Source organism: Populus nigra, chromosome 1, assembly GCF_951802175.1.
Source record: "Populus nigra chromosome 1, ddPopNigr1.1, whole genome shotgun sequence".
NCBI classification, from domain to species: domain Eukaryota; kingdom Viridiplantae; phylum Streptophyta; class Magnoliopsida; order Malpighiales; family Salicaceae; genus Populus; species Populus nigra.
In genome coordinates this window covers 5,789,682-5,808,014 of record NC_084852.1, presented here as the reverse complement: position 1 = coordinate 5,808,014, position 18,333 = coordinate 5,789,682, and the positions used below count along the sequence as shown (strand labels likewise).

General features: G+C 32.7%; 2 protein-coding genes across 3 annotated transcripts; one reads left to right on the top strand and one right to left on the bottom strand.

Moving 5' to 3' along the window:
* Nucleotides 1-7,634: 7,634 nt before the first annotated feature.
* Nucleotides 7,635-11,018, bottom strand: LOC133695449 (putative beta-glucosidase 41). 2 transcript variants are annotated; one of them, XM_062117458.1, is made up of 13 exons: nt 10,612-11,018; nt 10,449-10,515; nt 10,261-10,319; nt 9,774-9,849; nt 9,619-9,690; nt 9,437-9,524; nt 9,084-9,339; nt 8,881-8,996; nt 8,577-8,800; nt 8,452-8,483; nt 8,262-8,364; nt 8,074-8,182; nt 7,635-7,984 (listed from the first exon to the last, which is right to left on the bottom strand). In XM_062117458.1, exons 1-13 carry the CDS (start codon nt 10,762-10,764, stop codon nt 7,789-7,791), a joined length of 1,551 nt encoding a protein of 516 aa, XP_061973442.1. In that variant the 5' UTR covers nt 10,765-11,018; the 3' UTR covers nt 7,635-7,788. The 2 variants fall into 2 exon arrangements, with proteins under 2 accessions (XP_061973442.1, XP_061973450.1); XM_062117466.1 differs by having other exon boundaries at nt 8,577-8,638.
* A 2,223-nt stretch (nt 11,019-13,241) lies between these two features.
* On the top strand, nt 13,242-16,722 carry LOC133692513 (organelle RRM domain-containing protein 2, mitochondrial). The gene is made up of 4 exons (XM_062113524.1): nt 13,242-13,492; nt 15,507-15,575; nt 15,656-15,762; nt 16,377-16,722. Exons 1-4 carry the CDS (start codon nt 13,315-13,317, stop codon nt 16,497-16,499), a joined length of 477 nt encoding a protein of 158 aa, XP_061969508.1. The 5' UTR covers nt 13,242-13,314; the 3' UTR covers nt 16,500-16,722.
* The last annotated feature ends 1,611 nt before the right edge of the window (nt 16,723-18,333 follow it).

Genomic DNA, 18,333 nt, shown 5'->3' with positions numbered 1-18,333 from the left:
CAAGAATCCATTCACCATAATGGTTTTCTAGTGATGAGACCATGAATGCAGAGCCTTGTTCATCCTTATCTCGTGCAACGTTCACAGTTGGTTCGTCTTTTTCCTTGTTGCCCTTGATTGGACAATCTTTCTTCCAGTGTTTTTTTTTGTGACAAAAGGCACACTCATCTTTTGCAAGATATCGTTTGTTTGATGATTCTCCTCTGGATTTTGAGCGAGATCTCCCTCGCCCTCGAAATCTTCTGGAGTTTGTTCTGCCTCTAACAGTCAATGCTTCTGACGTTGACTCCTTGTGAACAATCTGATCCTTCTTCCAATATTCATTGTTCACCAAAGCATTGGACATATCAATGAATTTAATCTTTTCTTTACCATACAGTAAAGTGGTGACAAGATATTCATATGTGTCAGGCAGTGAATTCAATAATAACAGAGCTTTATCTTCATCATCAATTTCCACATCTAAATTCTTCAAATCAGCTATCATTTTATTAAAATCATTCAGATGCTCATTCATAGAAGTACCTTTCTTGTGCTGAAAATGAAAGATCTTTTTCTTCAAGTAGAGACAATTCTTTATACTCTTCTTCATAAACTTGTCCTCCAGTGCTTGCCATAATTCCTTTGCAAAGTTTTGTTCTGAAAAGGCGTACTTCTGATCCTTTACAAGACAAAGTCGAATGGAACTGCAAGCCAGCCGATTTATCCTTTCCCAGCTTTTATCATCCAGATCCTCCGGTTTATCTTCTAGAGTGAAATCCAAATTCATTTGGACAAGCATATCCATGACTTCACATTTCCACATGCCAAAATTACCTTTCCCATCAAACTTCTCCACCTCAAATTTGGTACTCGATACCGGGATGTATTGTGGAGGTATACTAGCATTCCCTGCTGATTTTTCTTCTGGAATATCAGCCATTAGGATGTCTTTGGATTACAAATGGAATCCTGAACTTGTTAAAACACACACTTTTATGCTCAAAAGTGCCAAAACAGTGACTTCGGTATGCTGTTTAACAAAACGGACACCACGGTTGCGTCCGGAATGGTTGAAAATGCTAGAAATCAACTTGACTCGGCCAAAAACGGGTCAAAAAATCACTGAGTTGGCCAAAAAACCAATCTGACCGAGTTAACTCAGGGAAGGAATATTCTGTCTCTGATAAAGAATATTCTGTCACGGGAATATTCTCTTACTGGAAACGGAATATTCTTATTTTGTCAAGAGAATATTCTGTCACTGTCTGATGACGTGGCTGATGACAGGGCGATGTGGACCCTCTGTTGATGACGTGGCTGATGACTCAGTGCCTACGTGTCGGATGACATGGCTATCTTCTCAGGCGAGAATTTCGACACTGACTGGTTTTTCCGGTAGATTTCCGGCGAAACTTCGGCGAGCTCTACAGGGCTCGTTTCAACTCCGATTTCGACGATCTTTATATCACGGAACTCGTATCGACGAGAGGAATCTCCGCAGCTGGTAAAAATCAAGATCTGAGAACTTTGAAAATTCTGCAACTTTGAACAGAGAGCTGAAAAACGTGTTTTTCTGTGTTTAAGCTTCCCTAATGCTCTGATACCAATTTGTTGTGCATACTGGACCGAAAGCAAACACAAATAAAACACAAAACAAGCAGATTTACATGGTTCCCCAAAACCGGGTACGTCCACGGAGGCAGTAGATTGTATATTAATGAAGGAATTATACAAACACTCAACTCAACCCAATACAACCCACAAAAAACTAGTGTTTCACTCTTACACTCTTTTCTCTCAAATCTTAACTTGCACTCACTCTCCCAGTTGCACTCACCACACTTCTCTGCACACTTCTTGCACACACACTGCACTCTTCCTCTCTCGTTCTTGTCTATTTACATGAGAAAGGAAATCATAAACATAGTGGCTGAAAAGGAGAGGGTGGTTGAAAAGGAGAGGGTGGTTGATGGTTGTTGAGAAAAAATGTTGACAATTTGCAAATGTCGACATTTTGCTACAACACACACACACACACACCTAGATTTGATGAATCCTATGGATATATATATCCATGATTTGCATGATTAACTGAAGAATTAACATATAACAATGGGAAAGATATTATATCCAGTCCAATGCACGGGAAAATGGAAAGTACAATATAGCAGAGATGCATGGAAAGGACAAATACTTTGGGTATTAAGTTCGAAGCATCAGCTAGTTCCTAGGTTTTTCTGGTCATATTGTGCCCTTTTAGAGAGACAGATACGTCAAAAGGAAGACAAAAACTGATGATATTAACATTTTCAAATTTCTAGAAAAAAAGTGTTGAAAGGATATTTGTATTCATACATCACACAACAATATCCATTTCCATTATCAAGCAAAGTTATTAAGAGTCCAGTGAAATAGCTCAGAAAGTCCCTAGGTCAGCATAGTTGATTGATGAGTAGATATAGATGCTGAAAAAATTTGAATGCTTGACAGCTACTTCAGCAAATGCTGGATTTAGCATTACATTAAGCGGTGGTATAGTAATGCGGCTGCGCGTGACCCATCATAAATTGAGGCTGCAACTGAGGTTTATCAAAAGTTAAAAAGTTGAGCTTTGCAATTCACCTCAGTTTTTTCTAGAACAGAGAGTAACGTGGGGAGATGAAACAGAAACAAAAAAAGAAAGGTTTAACAAAGGCCAATGCAGGAAAAAAAAGGGGCACCACCGCCTACCTTCCTCGTCACCGTCATAAGAATATCCTTGAGTCACTGTCGACAACATCAGCAGCACCATTAGAGGGAAAAAAATCATGCAAGGTAGCATGCTCTTCCCCTTCCCCTTCTCCTTCTTTTTCTCCAACCGCATTTCCCCGTCTCCACTGTTCACGTTGCATGTGAACAATGGAGAGATGGAGAGTGAATCAACTATTCACGTGAACAGTGCAGAGGTGGAGAGTGAATTAATTCACTCTCCAGTATTCATGTGAACAGTGGAGAGCGTCTCCATTGTTCATGACCCGAACCTAGTCTAGCACAAATCTAAATGCATTGGACCGAGTCCGACTCAGTAAAATAAAAAAATCCAACAAAATTTCTTAGATATTGTGTTTTATTTGAAAAATTAGTGTTTAACATTATTCAATGGCATTACATGATTACATTAGAAGAAGATCTCATGATAACATAGCATTTGCAGAATTGGATTGCAATCCTAATTTTATTCTTGATAATATTTTACTTGATATTGTTGCACGCTCAGGAAGTCATGAAAACTGTAGTTCTTATCGCATGAATTTCGTACGTGATAGAATTACAGATAGTTTAATGGAACAACAAAAAATACTTTATATAAAGTATTGTTTATTTCATGATGTAATAACAGTAGTTAAATCTATAATATTTCAATTAAAAACTATTAATATTAATACATGTTTTTTTTAGTTATTTTATAACCTCAGTTTGAAAAGCATTTTTAACTAATCACATTAAACTACTTTTTGTTCAACCTCAATTTCAACCACAGTTTTAACCAAACATATATTTTACCAAACCAACCTTAACTAAAAGTGTTTTTTATAAAATAACTTTTTTTAAACCACAATCTCAAACACACTAGCACTAATTTTTAAAAATTGTAACAGCAATCATAGAAGCTAAGGAATTATTATTATTATTATTATTATTATTATTATTATGTGAGGGAGAAGAATAATAAGAATAATAATGATAATAAAAACACTAATAATAATGGTAGTGATAATAGTGATAATGAGAAATAGTAAATAACAACAACAACAACAATAATAATAATAATATTGATTTTAATAATGATAGAAATGGTGATAATGATAAAGGCAATATTACTGATATTAGTTATTAATATTAATAGCAATAGTGATTTTTATTTTTATTCTTTGAATTGTTATTTTTTAAAATTCTTTTGTAAGATTGATTTTTTTTAATTTTATCCTTTAATATTTAATTTATTAAAAATTAAACTTTTTGATTTTTCTATATTGAGTGCTTCGGGTTTAATAACTTGAGTTAATGGTTTAAAAAGTTATCATATTTTTTTAAAAAGTTATCATATTTTTTTAAGGGCTTTATAATTATCTTTATTTTTTTATTAAATTATTTTAATTATATAATCTAGATTGTGTGTTTAACAGATTATTCCATGTTAGTTTAGCCCTAATTAACGTTGCTATATATTTATCATGACCTGTTTTTAATATTATTTTTTTATTCTATTTCAATCCTTGAATATTATTTTTTATACGAAGAAATAATCTTATCTCGTGGGAAACGCAGCACTAAAGCTAGTCTCAACTTCTATTCTTAAAAATCCCAATTCATCCTCTCTCTAGTGTTGCTTGTTGTCGGATAAAAAGGGAAAGAAAGCCCTCATCACTCCATTATTGCTTCATGTCGAGGTGACGGTTTTAACAGTAAGATGCAGCTGGGAGATGATATTTTATTTTAAAAAGTTAAATTGATAAAATAATATTTTAAATAATATAATTATAGTTTTTTTATTATATATATTTTAGTGGAAAAAAACCATTTAAAAAGCTAATTATATTAGAGTAAGAAAAATAAATGTTTTATTTTTTCTTCAATGAGTTTGATATATTTTTTTTCACATGACTGCATTTAATTTGTTTATTTTTTTGTTGATTCTATTTTGTTGATTTTGATTTTTTTAAAAGATATATAAAAATAGAATTTTTAGAAGAGAAAAATTATTTTGATATTTTATTTAGCACTCTCTTTAGAGCATGGAGGTTATTAGGCTTAGGTTGAGTTTGTTTTCACATTTAAAAAATGTTTTAAAAAATTTCTAAAATTATTTTTTTTCATTTAAATTAATTTTTATGATTTGTTTTTAATTTTAAAACATTAATTTTAAAAATAGATTTTTTTAAAAAATATATATTATTTTAATATATTTTTAAATAAAAAATACTTAAAAAACAACTCAATTCTAATAGCTTGTAAATATATAAATTAAAAAACTATCTACATGCATGCGTGAGAGAAGGTGGTTGTGAGTTGGTGGAGAGCCAAAGGAGGTTGGTAGGGCCGGATCCTGAAAAAAATATAAAAATTATGGCTCTCTTTTAAATAATTTAACTACCTTCAAATTGCATAATTCTAAGCTAAAACATAGATTTAAAAGAAAAATAGTTACAATTATGTATGTACGAAGGTATAAATATATCACTATCACAAGTAAGATTTGAACTTTCAATTTATAAATATATAATTTATAAGGAGCGTAATTGTCCCATACAGTAACTTATATTTTTATAAAATGATAAATCATAACTCATATCATTAACTAAAACTAAATCATGTAGGGTTTCATTATAGCTTTACGTATATTATTGTAAATTGATATAGTAAAATTGCTTTTTTACTCTTAAGTGAATTAAATGTAAACCTTTGATCTGAGATTTTTTTATTTTTTTTCTCTGCTCAATGATCATTAAAAGATTGTTTGGGCAATGTATATGTCTTTTCGATCTTTTTAACATAGTAAAAATATTTTTTTACCCCTAAAATCAATAAAAATTAGAACTAATGACTTTCTTGACTTTTCACAATTTTTGTAACAGTAAAAATACTTATATACCCCAAGATAAAAAAAAAAAAAGTTGGGCTGCTGGACAAGAATGTTTTAGGTTTTTCTACTTTTCATGTACAATAAAATAACGTTTTTAGCCTTACAAAAGACAAAAAAAAGCTTTGTCTTTTGGGATATTTTGGTATTTTGACATTGATATTTTGTATAATTAAGAGGGTCATAGGGTTTTTTTTTTTTTATTTTCATGTTTTATTTTTTAATCAAAAAGCTATTGGTGCGTGTTCCATATTTACCAGCGAGTGGGTGACATCTGCGCTATTCAGGTAGTGCGTGTGATGCCGCTCAGTTGCCAATTCTGGCCATCCGTCGTCTCTCTGAATGCGCTGTTGTGCTTTCTTTCACATGGTGTGACACATGTAGTCTTATAATGGTTGAATTACCGCCAGTGATCGATTTGTTTATATTTTTTTCTTTCTTGTCTCTCTCGTGACAGCTAAAGTGTACAATTATCCTCTTTGTTTGTTGTTTTTCAAATTCAGTCCTCATTCTTTAAATTTTTTATTTTGTTCTTATTCCTTTTATAGAGTTTTTTATCCAATTTTATCATTCAATTACAATTTCTTATATGTTTTATTTTCATTTCAGTCCTTATTTTTTTAATTTCTTATTTTATTTTTATTCTTTTTATAGTTTCAGTCCTTTGAAATCCGTCCATATTTTTTGTTGGTGTTTCAGAATCCATCCTCTTTGTTTTGATTTTGGTCATTTTCTGTTTTGTTTGAGTTATATTTATTTACAATTTAGTCTTTCAATTCTAATTTGTGTATATTATGTTTTTCAATTCGGTCATTTTACTTTTAATTTTTTATTTTTTCACTTAGCTCTTTTGTTAAAGTTTTTTTATAGTTTTTAATTTTAACCTTCAAATCAAATTTATGATTTTTTTAATAGTAATAATATTCATTTTAGTGTGGTCCTTTTTCGTTTGATTTCTTATTTATTTCATTTGCCCTTTTGTCAAAAAATTTATGATTTATGATTTTATCCTTCAAAATAAATTTATAATTTTTGTTATTTCAATAATAATAATAATAATTTATTATAATAGTAGTAGTAGTAGTAGTAGTACTTGTGGTTATAACAGTAATAATAATAATGATGATAATGATAAGAATAAAAATAACTATAATATTAGTTATAGTGTCAATGATAATAATTATAACAATAGTATAAATAATAATAACAATATTCATCATTTGATGTTATATTTGCTAGGAATTACGTTTTACTGTTTTTATGTATGATATTTTTGATCTAATAGCCTAAATTATTGGTTTGAAAAACTTACATGGATCAACATTCTCTTCTATTTTTTGTCTTATTATTTTTTAAAATTTTATCGTTAAATATTGGTTTTTGAAATTAAAAAAAAATTATCTAGATTTTCTTTAAACTTATTAAATAAATTAATTTACATTGAGTTAGCTCTTAAAGATTTATCATCTTTTATGAGTTTATAGCGTTGCAAAAAAAAAAAAAAAAAAACTCCACACTCTTAATTATTTTTTTTTTGTTTTAAAAATATAGGTCGGGGCAAATGAACTAGTTCTAACTCTAAAACAAAAAGATCATAGGATTAGTTTTTGTCTTCTTGTTCCTCAATGGCTTCGTATTCCATTTTCTGGTTCTCTATTTATTATTCATGTCTTCTTTTATATGCCAAGTTACAGGTGAGTTCTTCTTGATTCTGCAACTCTGTTCTTCTAAGAATATTTTCATTTAATTTCTTTGGTCTTCAAGCAAATCCCTGTTTGATCAGGATTAAGTAAAATGTCGTCCCATGTTACCTAAGTAGCATACCAACTTGTACCTAATTAAGATGTGAATGACTTTTTCAACTTAGCATATCCATCCTCTGCGGACATTTCCTACCTCATGAACCAGGAAAAAAACGTAAGTACTAAGACACTTTGTCTTGCTCGCATGAAGTGAGATTCACAGGGTCAAATTCGATAGCTCGAGGAAAAGATTTAAATGAAAACATAAAAAAACAGGGAAAAGGGAAAACTTAAAGATAAATGGTATATTTCTCGTTTCTTTCTTTACCAAGTTTCATTACCTGTTAGAATTTTCTTCCTTCCTTTCTGTTGTCCATGAATTTTACAATTCTGTGTCCCAATTTACATCCCAACGTGTATATATGGTGACTAATATTATACATTTTACAATTGGCTTTTCAGGTTATCTTCTAATCTGGGTGTTCTTTTGAACCACTTAGCAGAAGCTTTTGGTACTCTTGTAAGGTTGTTTCTGTAATCCACAAAGTAGAGTCCAAACCGCACGGTGTAGCCTGAGTTCCATTCCCAGTTGTCCAGCAAAGACCACGCAAAATAACCTCGAACATCACAATTGTCTTGCCTGCGTTGATTAAGTTTTCTGTTAGGTTGCCGGAATGTGAAATGCCTCAAAAAGCCAAAAATGTATGAACCTAACACAGTTGCCATCACCTTATAGCTGCAGAAATGTTGGAGAGATAGTCCCTGTGGTATTCTATTCTCTTGTCGTCCTGTAAGGCCTTGTTTAAAGATATGAACGGCGTATTCAGATCATCCATTCCTGAAATCATGGAGTCAGGTTTATGCAATATTCTCTAAGTTTTAGAATAGTGGCATTTGATTGAAGAGTGAATACTTGCCATTTTCTGTTATAATCACTGGTGGGTTCCCATACTTATCTTTCACGTATTTGAGCAACCTGTGGATGCCCCATGGGACAATGTGTAGCCAGCGGGAAGCTGCCTGGAGGAGGAATTACTTGTGAGCTGACTGAATTTAGTTTCAAATCTATAACAAAATCTTAAGGGCCAGTGAGTTGTTGGGACATACTCGTTCTCCGATTGCAACCCCACGCCGATAAGCTGCAATCGAGGAGATGGACAAAGATAATCAATTCATTGCCTGATAACGCATTCTTTTCTTCAAATGTATAGAACAGTACTTTGACATCTTACAGGTAGTAATCACAGCAGCGTCGGACGATGCGTCCTGCAATATTAGTTTCCGAATCCTTGTCCTGTCATTCCGAACATATAGTGTTGTGTAATGATTTATGCCAACAAAGTCCAAAGAACCAACTAGGAGTTTCGACATCCCTTGAGAGATCTCAGGTAGTCTTTCCCCCACAAGCTTTTTCATTGAGAGAGGATATTTTCCAAGGAAAAGTGGATCAAGGAGCCTGATATGTTTTTGATTTGTTAATCAAATTTGTAATAACAAATTGATTCCTTGACAAAAATTATGAACACAACATTTTACCATCCGATTGCAAAATCCATTGCTCTTTGTGCCGCATCTTTGTCCTCTTCAGCGTCAGATATTGGTTCATACCACTTGGAATCTAATGTTATTCCAATCTGACCTCCTTGTTTTCCCTGGAAGAGATTATTTTCTATCAGCTTTTTCAGTAAGGTAAGAGCACCATTTCTAAGCAAAATCGTTATAGTTATATGCAGGAGTACCTTGAAATGTAACTGGTAACAACGATAAGCAGCGGCATGTGACAAAAGGATGTTGTGAGCTACAATGTATGGCTCAGAGGATGAATTCCCCCTCTTACAAAGAAAATGGCCCATAATAGAGCACCTTCCAGGAGCCTGAATACCGGTATCGTAACCCTGAATTGAGAAACCACGAGGTTCGTTGAAAGTGATCCAGTGTTTCACTCTGTCTCCAAAAGCTTGGAAGCAAGTGAAGGCATAATGCTCGAAGTCCTCTCTGTAAGTGATTCATTTGCTTTTTGTAAAGTTTGAGTATATTCTCAAGAAAATGCTAAATTCAGTTGCAGAGTTGTAGTACATGGAGTATCACTTACACAATTTGTTTGCTCAACCATCCTTCATATTTATCTTCAAGCATCTGTGGAAGATCCCAATGATATAGAGTTACATAAGGCTGGATTCCTGATCGAAAACAACGGCTATAAACTTCATTACTGCTTTTACTTTATTGAAAATAAATTTGATCTTCAACTGATCATTTTTATCTATGAGCAACCTTTTTCTAGCAAAGTATCTATGAGGCAGCTGTAGTAATCTATCCCTTCTTGGTTTGGCACCCCTGTTCCATCTGATAAATTCCAAGGCATTCAGTGACAAATAAATGGCTAAGAAGAATGTAAAGCAAAATATCAGGACTTGATTGTAACTTACTTGGAAAGATTCTTGGCCAAGATATTGAGAATCTGTAGGCATCCATTCCTAAATCCTTCATCAAATCTATATCCCCCTGTAAAATTTATGTTTTTCTTTTTCTTAATCTCTTTTGATGAAAGCATAAAAGCATTTGAGCAAGAAACATTTTTTTTTCTGTCTTTTAACTCAAAGCCACTTGTCTTCTTACAATTTCTTTACGTATTTTCCATTTTCTTAAGGTGGTTGACACATCATCATCATCACACCATAATTATATGATTATTTTAATGTATTGATACGTATGTGAAAATCTTATTGAATATTCTCATCATATGAATTCCCTGTCCCTAACCATTGATCTGGAGTTGATTTGTTTTCCCACTGTTGTTCATTCATCAACGAACAAGTTCATCAACATAATAATAAAGTCTTGCCTGTTTTACAGGCAAATTGAATAAAACAATAAAAGAGAAGGTCAATTACAACATGGAAGCCATTAATTTACCTTAAACCGGTGATATTGATCAACTGCTGTATCTGCATTGCTGAGGTCCAAAATCCTTCCTGTTGAAACACATTACATGACAGGTAGTAATAGGTTTCATGCCAAATCCAATCATTTCTTTCCTGTCAAATCCTGTCTTAATTTGCTGTATTGAATTTAATTCCCTATAAACTCGAGTCTTTCTTTACCTGGTTGCCTTGTGAAGGTATCCCATATGCTATCTCCCTTGTTTCCTTCATTCACGGCTCCTTCAAACTACCACAAAACACAACACATAATCATTAAATCCTGCCACACACACGCACAGAGTACGATGATTCATGCATTGAGAATCGAAAAGGGCAGCAGCACCTGATAAGCAGAAGAGGCAGTCCCAAACGTGAAGCCACTAGGAAAATCAGCCCTGCTAATAGGTTTTGAGTTTACAAAAAGGCATGTTGTTAAGAAGATCACGATCAGGAGCAGTATGATATTAGTCATGGTGATCAAGAAAGATCTCAACATGTTCTTGAGGAGTGCTATAAAGTGTTAGATATAATTAAGTAGGTGTGAATCTTAATTCATAGTACAAGATGGAAAAGGAGTGATTGGTACAAACTAATTACTTGGTTTTATAGGTGAAGAATATATGGTTGAAGACGAAATGTGTGGAAAGGATGGACATCTGGGTTTCTCTTGAACCGGAAGGTGTTCACAGGATAGGTTGGGGTGGCCGAGAGAGGTTGGCTTAGAAGCTGTCTTTGCCTCCTTTGTGTGCACGTTAGTATAACAAAAGGAATAACAAGGATTTAACAAATATTATTATATCCAATGTAAAACAAGGAATCTTTGGTCCCCTTTTAAAAAATCTTCTAGGAATAACAAAATAAAAAATGAGGTTGATTGATTATTGTTCTGCTGGAATAACCTGCCGTCACCCAGAGCGGTCTAAACGGAGATTTATTAAAATTTAAATTTATTTTTTTGATATTTTTTTAAAAAATTTAATATTTTAATATCAAAATTAAGTTTTAAAAAATAAAAAATATATTATTTTTTAAATAAAAAATACATTCACAAACAACTATTACCACAATCTCAAACACTCGCGACAAAAATAGAAATTTTTTTTTTATTAAAGTATAACAATTTAGCTCAAAAACGTTACAATGATAGATTTGTTTTATACTCTTATCTCTTCTTTTTTTAATAAAAACACGTTTTTATTTCAATTGTCTTCATTTTTTGTTTATCTTACAACCGAATCCTATCTAAAAATTCTTTGCTTATCCACGGGGAAATTCATGGGGGTAGGTAATACTAAAACAAGAACGAACAGGAGCAAAACGGTCAATGATCAAAGAGATACATAAAAAGAAAATGCAATTAAATTATTGGGTACAGATAACTATGATGATCTGTGTGTCTAATCTTTCGTGGATTTTGTCGAAGAACAAGGGCGTGGATGGCTGGCTGCCTGCTCCAACATGAGCCCTATCTAAAGTAGGAATTTGGGGGGTGTCTGAATTATGGTCAAAGAAAACATGACAAAAATGTTCTATGAAAGTCAAGAAAAATTGTCCAACTGGGAAAAAAATATTGCACAAGTCTCGGCTTATCATGCGTTCAACACCCACGAAGCAGACAGCCAAGGTTTTTGATATAATAGTTTTAAAATTCGATGCAGTCGAATTGACTTGAAATTTAACTAATCTGAATCTCGAATCAGGCTAGGTAAATAAAAAATAAAAATAGTTAAAAATTTGGCTAATCTGATGGGTTAACTTGGTGACCCGGCAAGACTCAGTTAAAAATTTAATTGCAATCTGTTGACTATTTTTTTTTATCAAAACAATATTATTTTGATTTATATATAAAAAAATAAGAATGACTCAGATGATCTGGTAACCTGATCAAAACTCGTGATCTAAACTTTGAGCCGAATTAATCACCAAGTTAGGTTTAAAAACACTACTACGAGGCGAACAAACAAGATTGGGCGACTCACCTCTTTCATACTGCCTAATAAAATAAATTGCTGAAACATAAAATTCCCTCCATCTATCTAATCGTGGGAATCATCAAAAAGCAAGAAGTTATATGGGATGATTCTTTTAGACGGTGAATTTATAAGAGCAATTCTAAGCAAGGGTTACATGTTCTTTTTAAAGGTGGGTTCGAGTAGTGTTTTAGAATAGAAGAGCATGGTATAGAAAAAATAGAAACCGATTGAAATGAAGATAAAAGTTTAAAAATAAATATGTTATTGAGATAATTTTAAAATGAATTTTTATTATTTTAAAATAAAAATTAATTTCTAAATTTCTATTTGGATGCTGCCTTGATTATTTAAATTTTTTAAAACAAAATATTGCACTAGATAAGTTGTTTAAAACCTAGTCTAATGTATTAGATAGTGTTTGCAATCCAAACACTGTTTGGTAAAAATTTAATTTTTTTATTTAAAATTATTTTTTTATATTCTTTTATTGTCTTGATGTTCTGATATCAAAAATAAATTTTAAAAAATAAAAAAATATTATTTTAATGCATTTCTAAGTAAAAAACACTTTGAAAAGCAACCAATACCACATATCAAACACTATCTTAAAACCCGTTTTGTATTGTGATGACGATTCTTTTTCAGAGTGTTTTTCATTTAAAAATATATCAAAATAATTCTTTTTAAAAAATTTATTTTGACACAGTATATCAAAAAAATATCTAAAGATATAAAAAAATAATTTTTTTAAATAAAAATAATTTAATTTTTTTAAAATATTTTAAAATTAAAAAACAAACATGCTCTTATTCTCATTTGGAAATTGTTACAAGAAAAAAATAAAAGAAAAAAACTCTTATCTATTAGGCCGAGAAGACTAACTTAGAAAGCTCAGATCCTCAAAAAAATGAAGCCCAAATCCACCTTTCCAAACTTTGAGAGACTAAGGAAATTACAATTTACCCCAGACATAAACCCTCTTTTCCCTCTAAACCCTAGCTCCAAAGCACTTCCTTTGGTCGGACAAGGGTTCTACTTTTAGCTAAAACCCTTAAAAAAGCAAACAAACCACCATGGCCATGAGAGCAACGATGTCGGCTTTGGCTGCGGCAGCTGCAGCTCCCCGTGGTGGTTTGCTGCGGCTGTTGTCAACAACTTCTACTTTATCCTCCTCCTTCCCTTTTCCTCAGACCACTCAGCAAACTCCTGCACGAGAACAGGCTGAACCCAGCACCAATCTCTTCGTATCTGGCAAGTGTCTCTTTCTTTATATCTCCTACAGTTGCTCTCATATACTTGTTATTTACCTCAATTCCTATATGAGTTCTGTTAGTCGCTTTGCTTGCGATTATTACGGGGTTGATTTCGTCAATATAATGGTGGAAATGAAAGGAAAGCCTAAAACTTTATGAGATTTTTTTTTCCTAAATTAAGATTCTTGGGTTAAATTTTTGTGCTCTTTATTTGGTTATGAGTTCTGTGATTTTGACTGTGGTGTTTATTTGATTATGAGTAGATTGATAGGATGTTTTATTTACTATCCTATTAGTTGAGGGAAGAATTTTTTTTTTCCTTTGCTTATTATTGCGTCAAATTTTGTGGTGATTCGACGCTTTGTTGATTCGACAATAGCAAGTAAATGCATGGAAGTGGTTAAAATCAAAAGTGTGCTTTTTAGCTGATTATACGTTAGCTATTTGCAAAAAAAAAAAAAAAAAGTTACTGGAACTTGCAATTTAGGTGTTGAAAAACCTATGGAATTTAGATTTGAATATGGGTATGAGCATACATTTGGGAAACTAGTAAATGATATGATGTGATAATACAGGTGTGTAGTTTACAATTTTAAGCTAGATTGGTGATGGGTTTTATTTGATAGATTTAAAAATCTATTCTTGTTTAGTACATGTTTAAAAAATAAAAATGATTTATTTCAAGAGTTGACACATGCTTTAGTATTTATTGGAAAGTAGTTGTGAATTGTGAGATACTTACATCTGTCTTTCTTTGGAGTCATGGTAGCTTGTGATCCTATACTCGTGTGGGTTATAAATTTTTAGTCGGAAGGGATACTGGAATTGTTCATGATGATAATTTGTGATGAGCTTGGGAATTAAAAATCCTGGGGAAGTTAGAGATGTTTTATGGCTAGTGTGAAGGGACAGACTCCAGAAAGCTTAGATGGAAAGAGTTCTTCATGAGAGTGGTCTTTGTGCTAGAGGTGGTGGACGGAAGGAAAATAAATTTCATGTATTTTGGGACTTTTGCAAGGGGGTCGAAGTTTGGAAGGGCATTCTGAACAGTCTGCAGAATTTCTTCTATGGTAACCTTCAAGTGGTTGGATAAAAAGAGGGTTTTGAGCCTAAGAATGAGAATTGGAAGACCATGTTCCTGTGTATTTGCTGGCATATTTTGTTGGCACACGATAATGCTTATTTATGGGATACAAATGCAATCTATATGTAATACTCAAAATTTCCTGGCAGGAAGATTAGTTGAAGAGATTAAAAGGGCTTTTGCTGAGGAAGATGTTTGCAGGGTGGATGACGAGGAGAGGTTTATTTTACTGAAATTTCTTCTAGAGTACTGCTGTAAAATAATACAAAAGGGAGAGTGGCAGGTCAAGGTTATAATGTTGGAGCTGGTGGCCTTATAAAAGATCATCATGGTACATGGATCAAAAGGTTTTCATGCAAGCGGGGTTTTGTTAGCATCATGTATGCAGAATTATTCTCAATAAGGCTGGGAATTTGATTGGTCATTAACCTGGGGGCTAGCATATTTCAAGTTTACAATGATTCCATTTGAAGCTATGAGGTGTATAGTGAAAGTGGGACTATTCATCCTTATTATGGTTTGTTCATGATATGAGGCACATGGCTCCTCACTCTATTACTTGGTGTATTGTCCATTCTTTGAGAGAGAGAAATTGCTACGCATGGTGTGTCTTAGTGATGCAGGAGCTTTTGGAAGAATTAAATAGTTTCCAGATTTCTCTTCCCACCTTACTCACTTAGATTGAGCAGTTAGTTATTTGGGATAACCCTCCTCCTGGGATGTATGAGCTGCTGGATAATGACAGTGCAGGCTTTGATTAAAATCATTCAGTTTAGTCTTTTTTGCCTTTCATCTTGTAAACCAAATAAAGCTGTCTTTTTATGCCTTTCATAAAATCGTTTATGAAAACTTAGTGTAGGTAATTTTATCATTGAGTTAACTTCCAAGTGTCAAGTTTTATTTGACGCTTCTATTATATTGGTTTCAGGGCTAAGTAAAAGAACAACAACAGAGGGACTCCAAGAGGCCTTTTCTAAATTTGGTGAAGTGGTTCAAGGTTAGTCTCTTCCTTTTGTAAATGTTTTGTGAAAATTTCTTTTTTGGATTACTAACCATTGTCTTTCTTTCTTTGTACAGCTAAAGTTGTAACTGACAGGACCTCAGGTTATTCTAAGGGGTTTGGTTTTGTCAGATATGGTACCTTAGAAGATGCTGCAGAAGGAATAAAAGGCATGGATGGACAGGTGAGTTTTACCCGTCTCCCCCCTTTTTTCCTGATGTGAAGATTGTGGATGAATTCGTGTGATGACTTCCAATTGCTTAGGTAACGCGGCATGTAGTGTGGATAGAAGCTAAGGTTCTCAGGTCCTATGCATGTTCGAAACATACTTTTGTCCCTTGATGTTCACCTGGCAACCAAGGGTACCAACTGCCTTATGGCAATGGCAACATACCTCATTACCTCACCAACCTTATCTATAAGAATTAGGTGCAGGAATTTTTCCTGGGGTGTAAATTTTTTTTAAAAAAATATGGGTCTTGAAAAGAAAAATATGGTCTGAAGCCAGCTTTCAAATAAAGTGTTTTATCTCAATTTTATATAAGGTTTGCTGGTGGTGAATGTTTGAATTTGCTTGTTAAATGAATATGTTGGCCAATGCTACAGAATAAATGCAGATTGTTGATGTTTGCCCTGGCAATTTTACTTGAGAGAATGCAAATAAGTTGTTTTACTTTTTTTTTTCTTTTTTTTTCAGTTTGTCCCTTGACGATGATTTATGTTGATGATGGATATAATTATTGAAACTTAATTTCTCGTTGTTGTCTAATTTTAACCTCTGATTTCTGTGCATTGTAGTTTCTGGATGGATGGGTTATATTTGCAGAGTATGCAAGACCCAAACAACCACCTTCTCAACCCCAGAACAACATGGGTCCAGGATATGGAAACTACACAAATCCTAATCACCGCTGGCAGTGACCCTTGTGTTAAAGGGAACAAGTTTATAGTTATTAAACCAGCATGGTCACAAGTACGAATTATGAATTCTTGACATTATTGTGGTTTCTCTTCCACAGCTTGGAAGTATAAACATTTTGGAGATCAACTTACAGTGATCAGAACCATGTGGTAATCAACTGTTCCATGTTGGGACTTTCTTGTACAACATTATATTTGTTATCCATGAACATCTTCGTCCAAAGCATGTACTCTATGAACCAAAGTTAAATCCGTCTGGAAAATTTTGTTCGAGGGCCCTCCGAATCTGTTCATAATTTATGTTTTGGTAACAGAAATTACAGTCAGACGTCCAAAATCTGTATAGTTTCCGCAGTGCATGCTGGTATTTCAGCTGGCCATCATGTATTGCTGAAAATCAGGTTTTCTTTAGTGTCCTTCAGAGCATGGGTACACAACCAGGATGGAACTGTTTGTTGTGCAATCCATCTTTGTTTAGCTTGTTTTATCTTTTGAGAAATTAGCATGTTCATCCTTTACACATTCATGTCGGAGAATGTATCATTAAATTATACCTGCAAACCTGCATTTGCATGAGCTGTTGCATACATTGCGAGTCCGAATTATTTATTTTTCTTTGCGTCGCCTTTTAAGCTACTTGGAGGATGAGTGTTCCTCTTTTTTCTTTTAATGGATCAAGTGTGTGTGTAACTAGGGATCCAACTATTTTAACCACTGATATTATTAGAATCTCACTGTCACCATTGTCATTTCAACTTTTGTCCACCATTGTCATTTTAATTTTGAACTTTTTTTAGAACAATAAAATGATTACTTATCTTTTTCAAAATGACTAATTTACCCAACTAGTTGAAATGAATGCTTTACTGAAAAAAGCTATTGAATATATAACCATTAGACTAGACTATGTTAGCAAGGATCAAACTCGGTGACAACCCAAGGTAAGCAGCGTAGTTATCTTGGGGCTAAAGCCCAAACGATGAAATAAGGATAACGTTTAGGGCTATGAGTAGTGGACGATAAGTTTTGGAATGTTCTTCGTCCACGAAATATGTTTGTATATTTTATAGAAAACAATTCATTGTTTTATATATATATATATATATATATATATATATATATATATAAAACTAGTTAACATATTTTATGATATATTTTTAAACTTACTTTATTTTTTAAATAATATTTTTAGTTTATAAAATTTTGCATATAGCAATTCACATATAATATTATTCAACTATTTAAACCACTGATATCATCACGATTTTATTGCTATCATCATCATTTTAACTTTTTAGAACAATAAAATTAATAATTTAATTCTAAAAAGCTGCTGGTGCGTGTAATTCAAGCACCAACGTATGGGAGGCGCCTACGCATTTTGGACGGAACATGCAATGCCTCCTGTGGCCAAACTTAATCTTCCATCATGTTATTAGAAGCGCTAACATATCATTTTCCTACTGGTGCGACGTGTGTCGATGTCTGTCACCAGTGATCCATTCCTTTTTTTTTCTTTTCTCTCTCCTCCCCTAAAAGTACATGTTGGTCTCATTTGTTTTTGGTGTTCTAATTTCAATCCTAATTATTTTGATTTATAATTTTTTTCTTGGTCCTTTTATAAAAAATTGATTTGTTCTTAATTTAGTTCTTCAATTATAATTTGTCATATATTATCTTTTCTAATTCAGTTTTTATTCTTATGATTTCTAATTTGATTCCTTGGCCTTTTTGTTAAAATTTTAGTAGCTTTCAATTTCATCATTCAATGAAAGTTTATGGTGTATGTTTTTCAATTTAGTACTCATTCTTTTGATTTTTCTTCTTTTGTTAA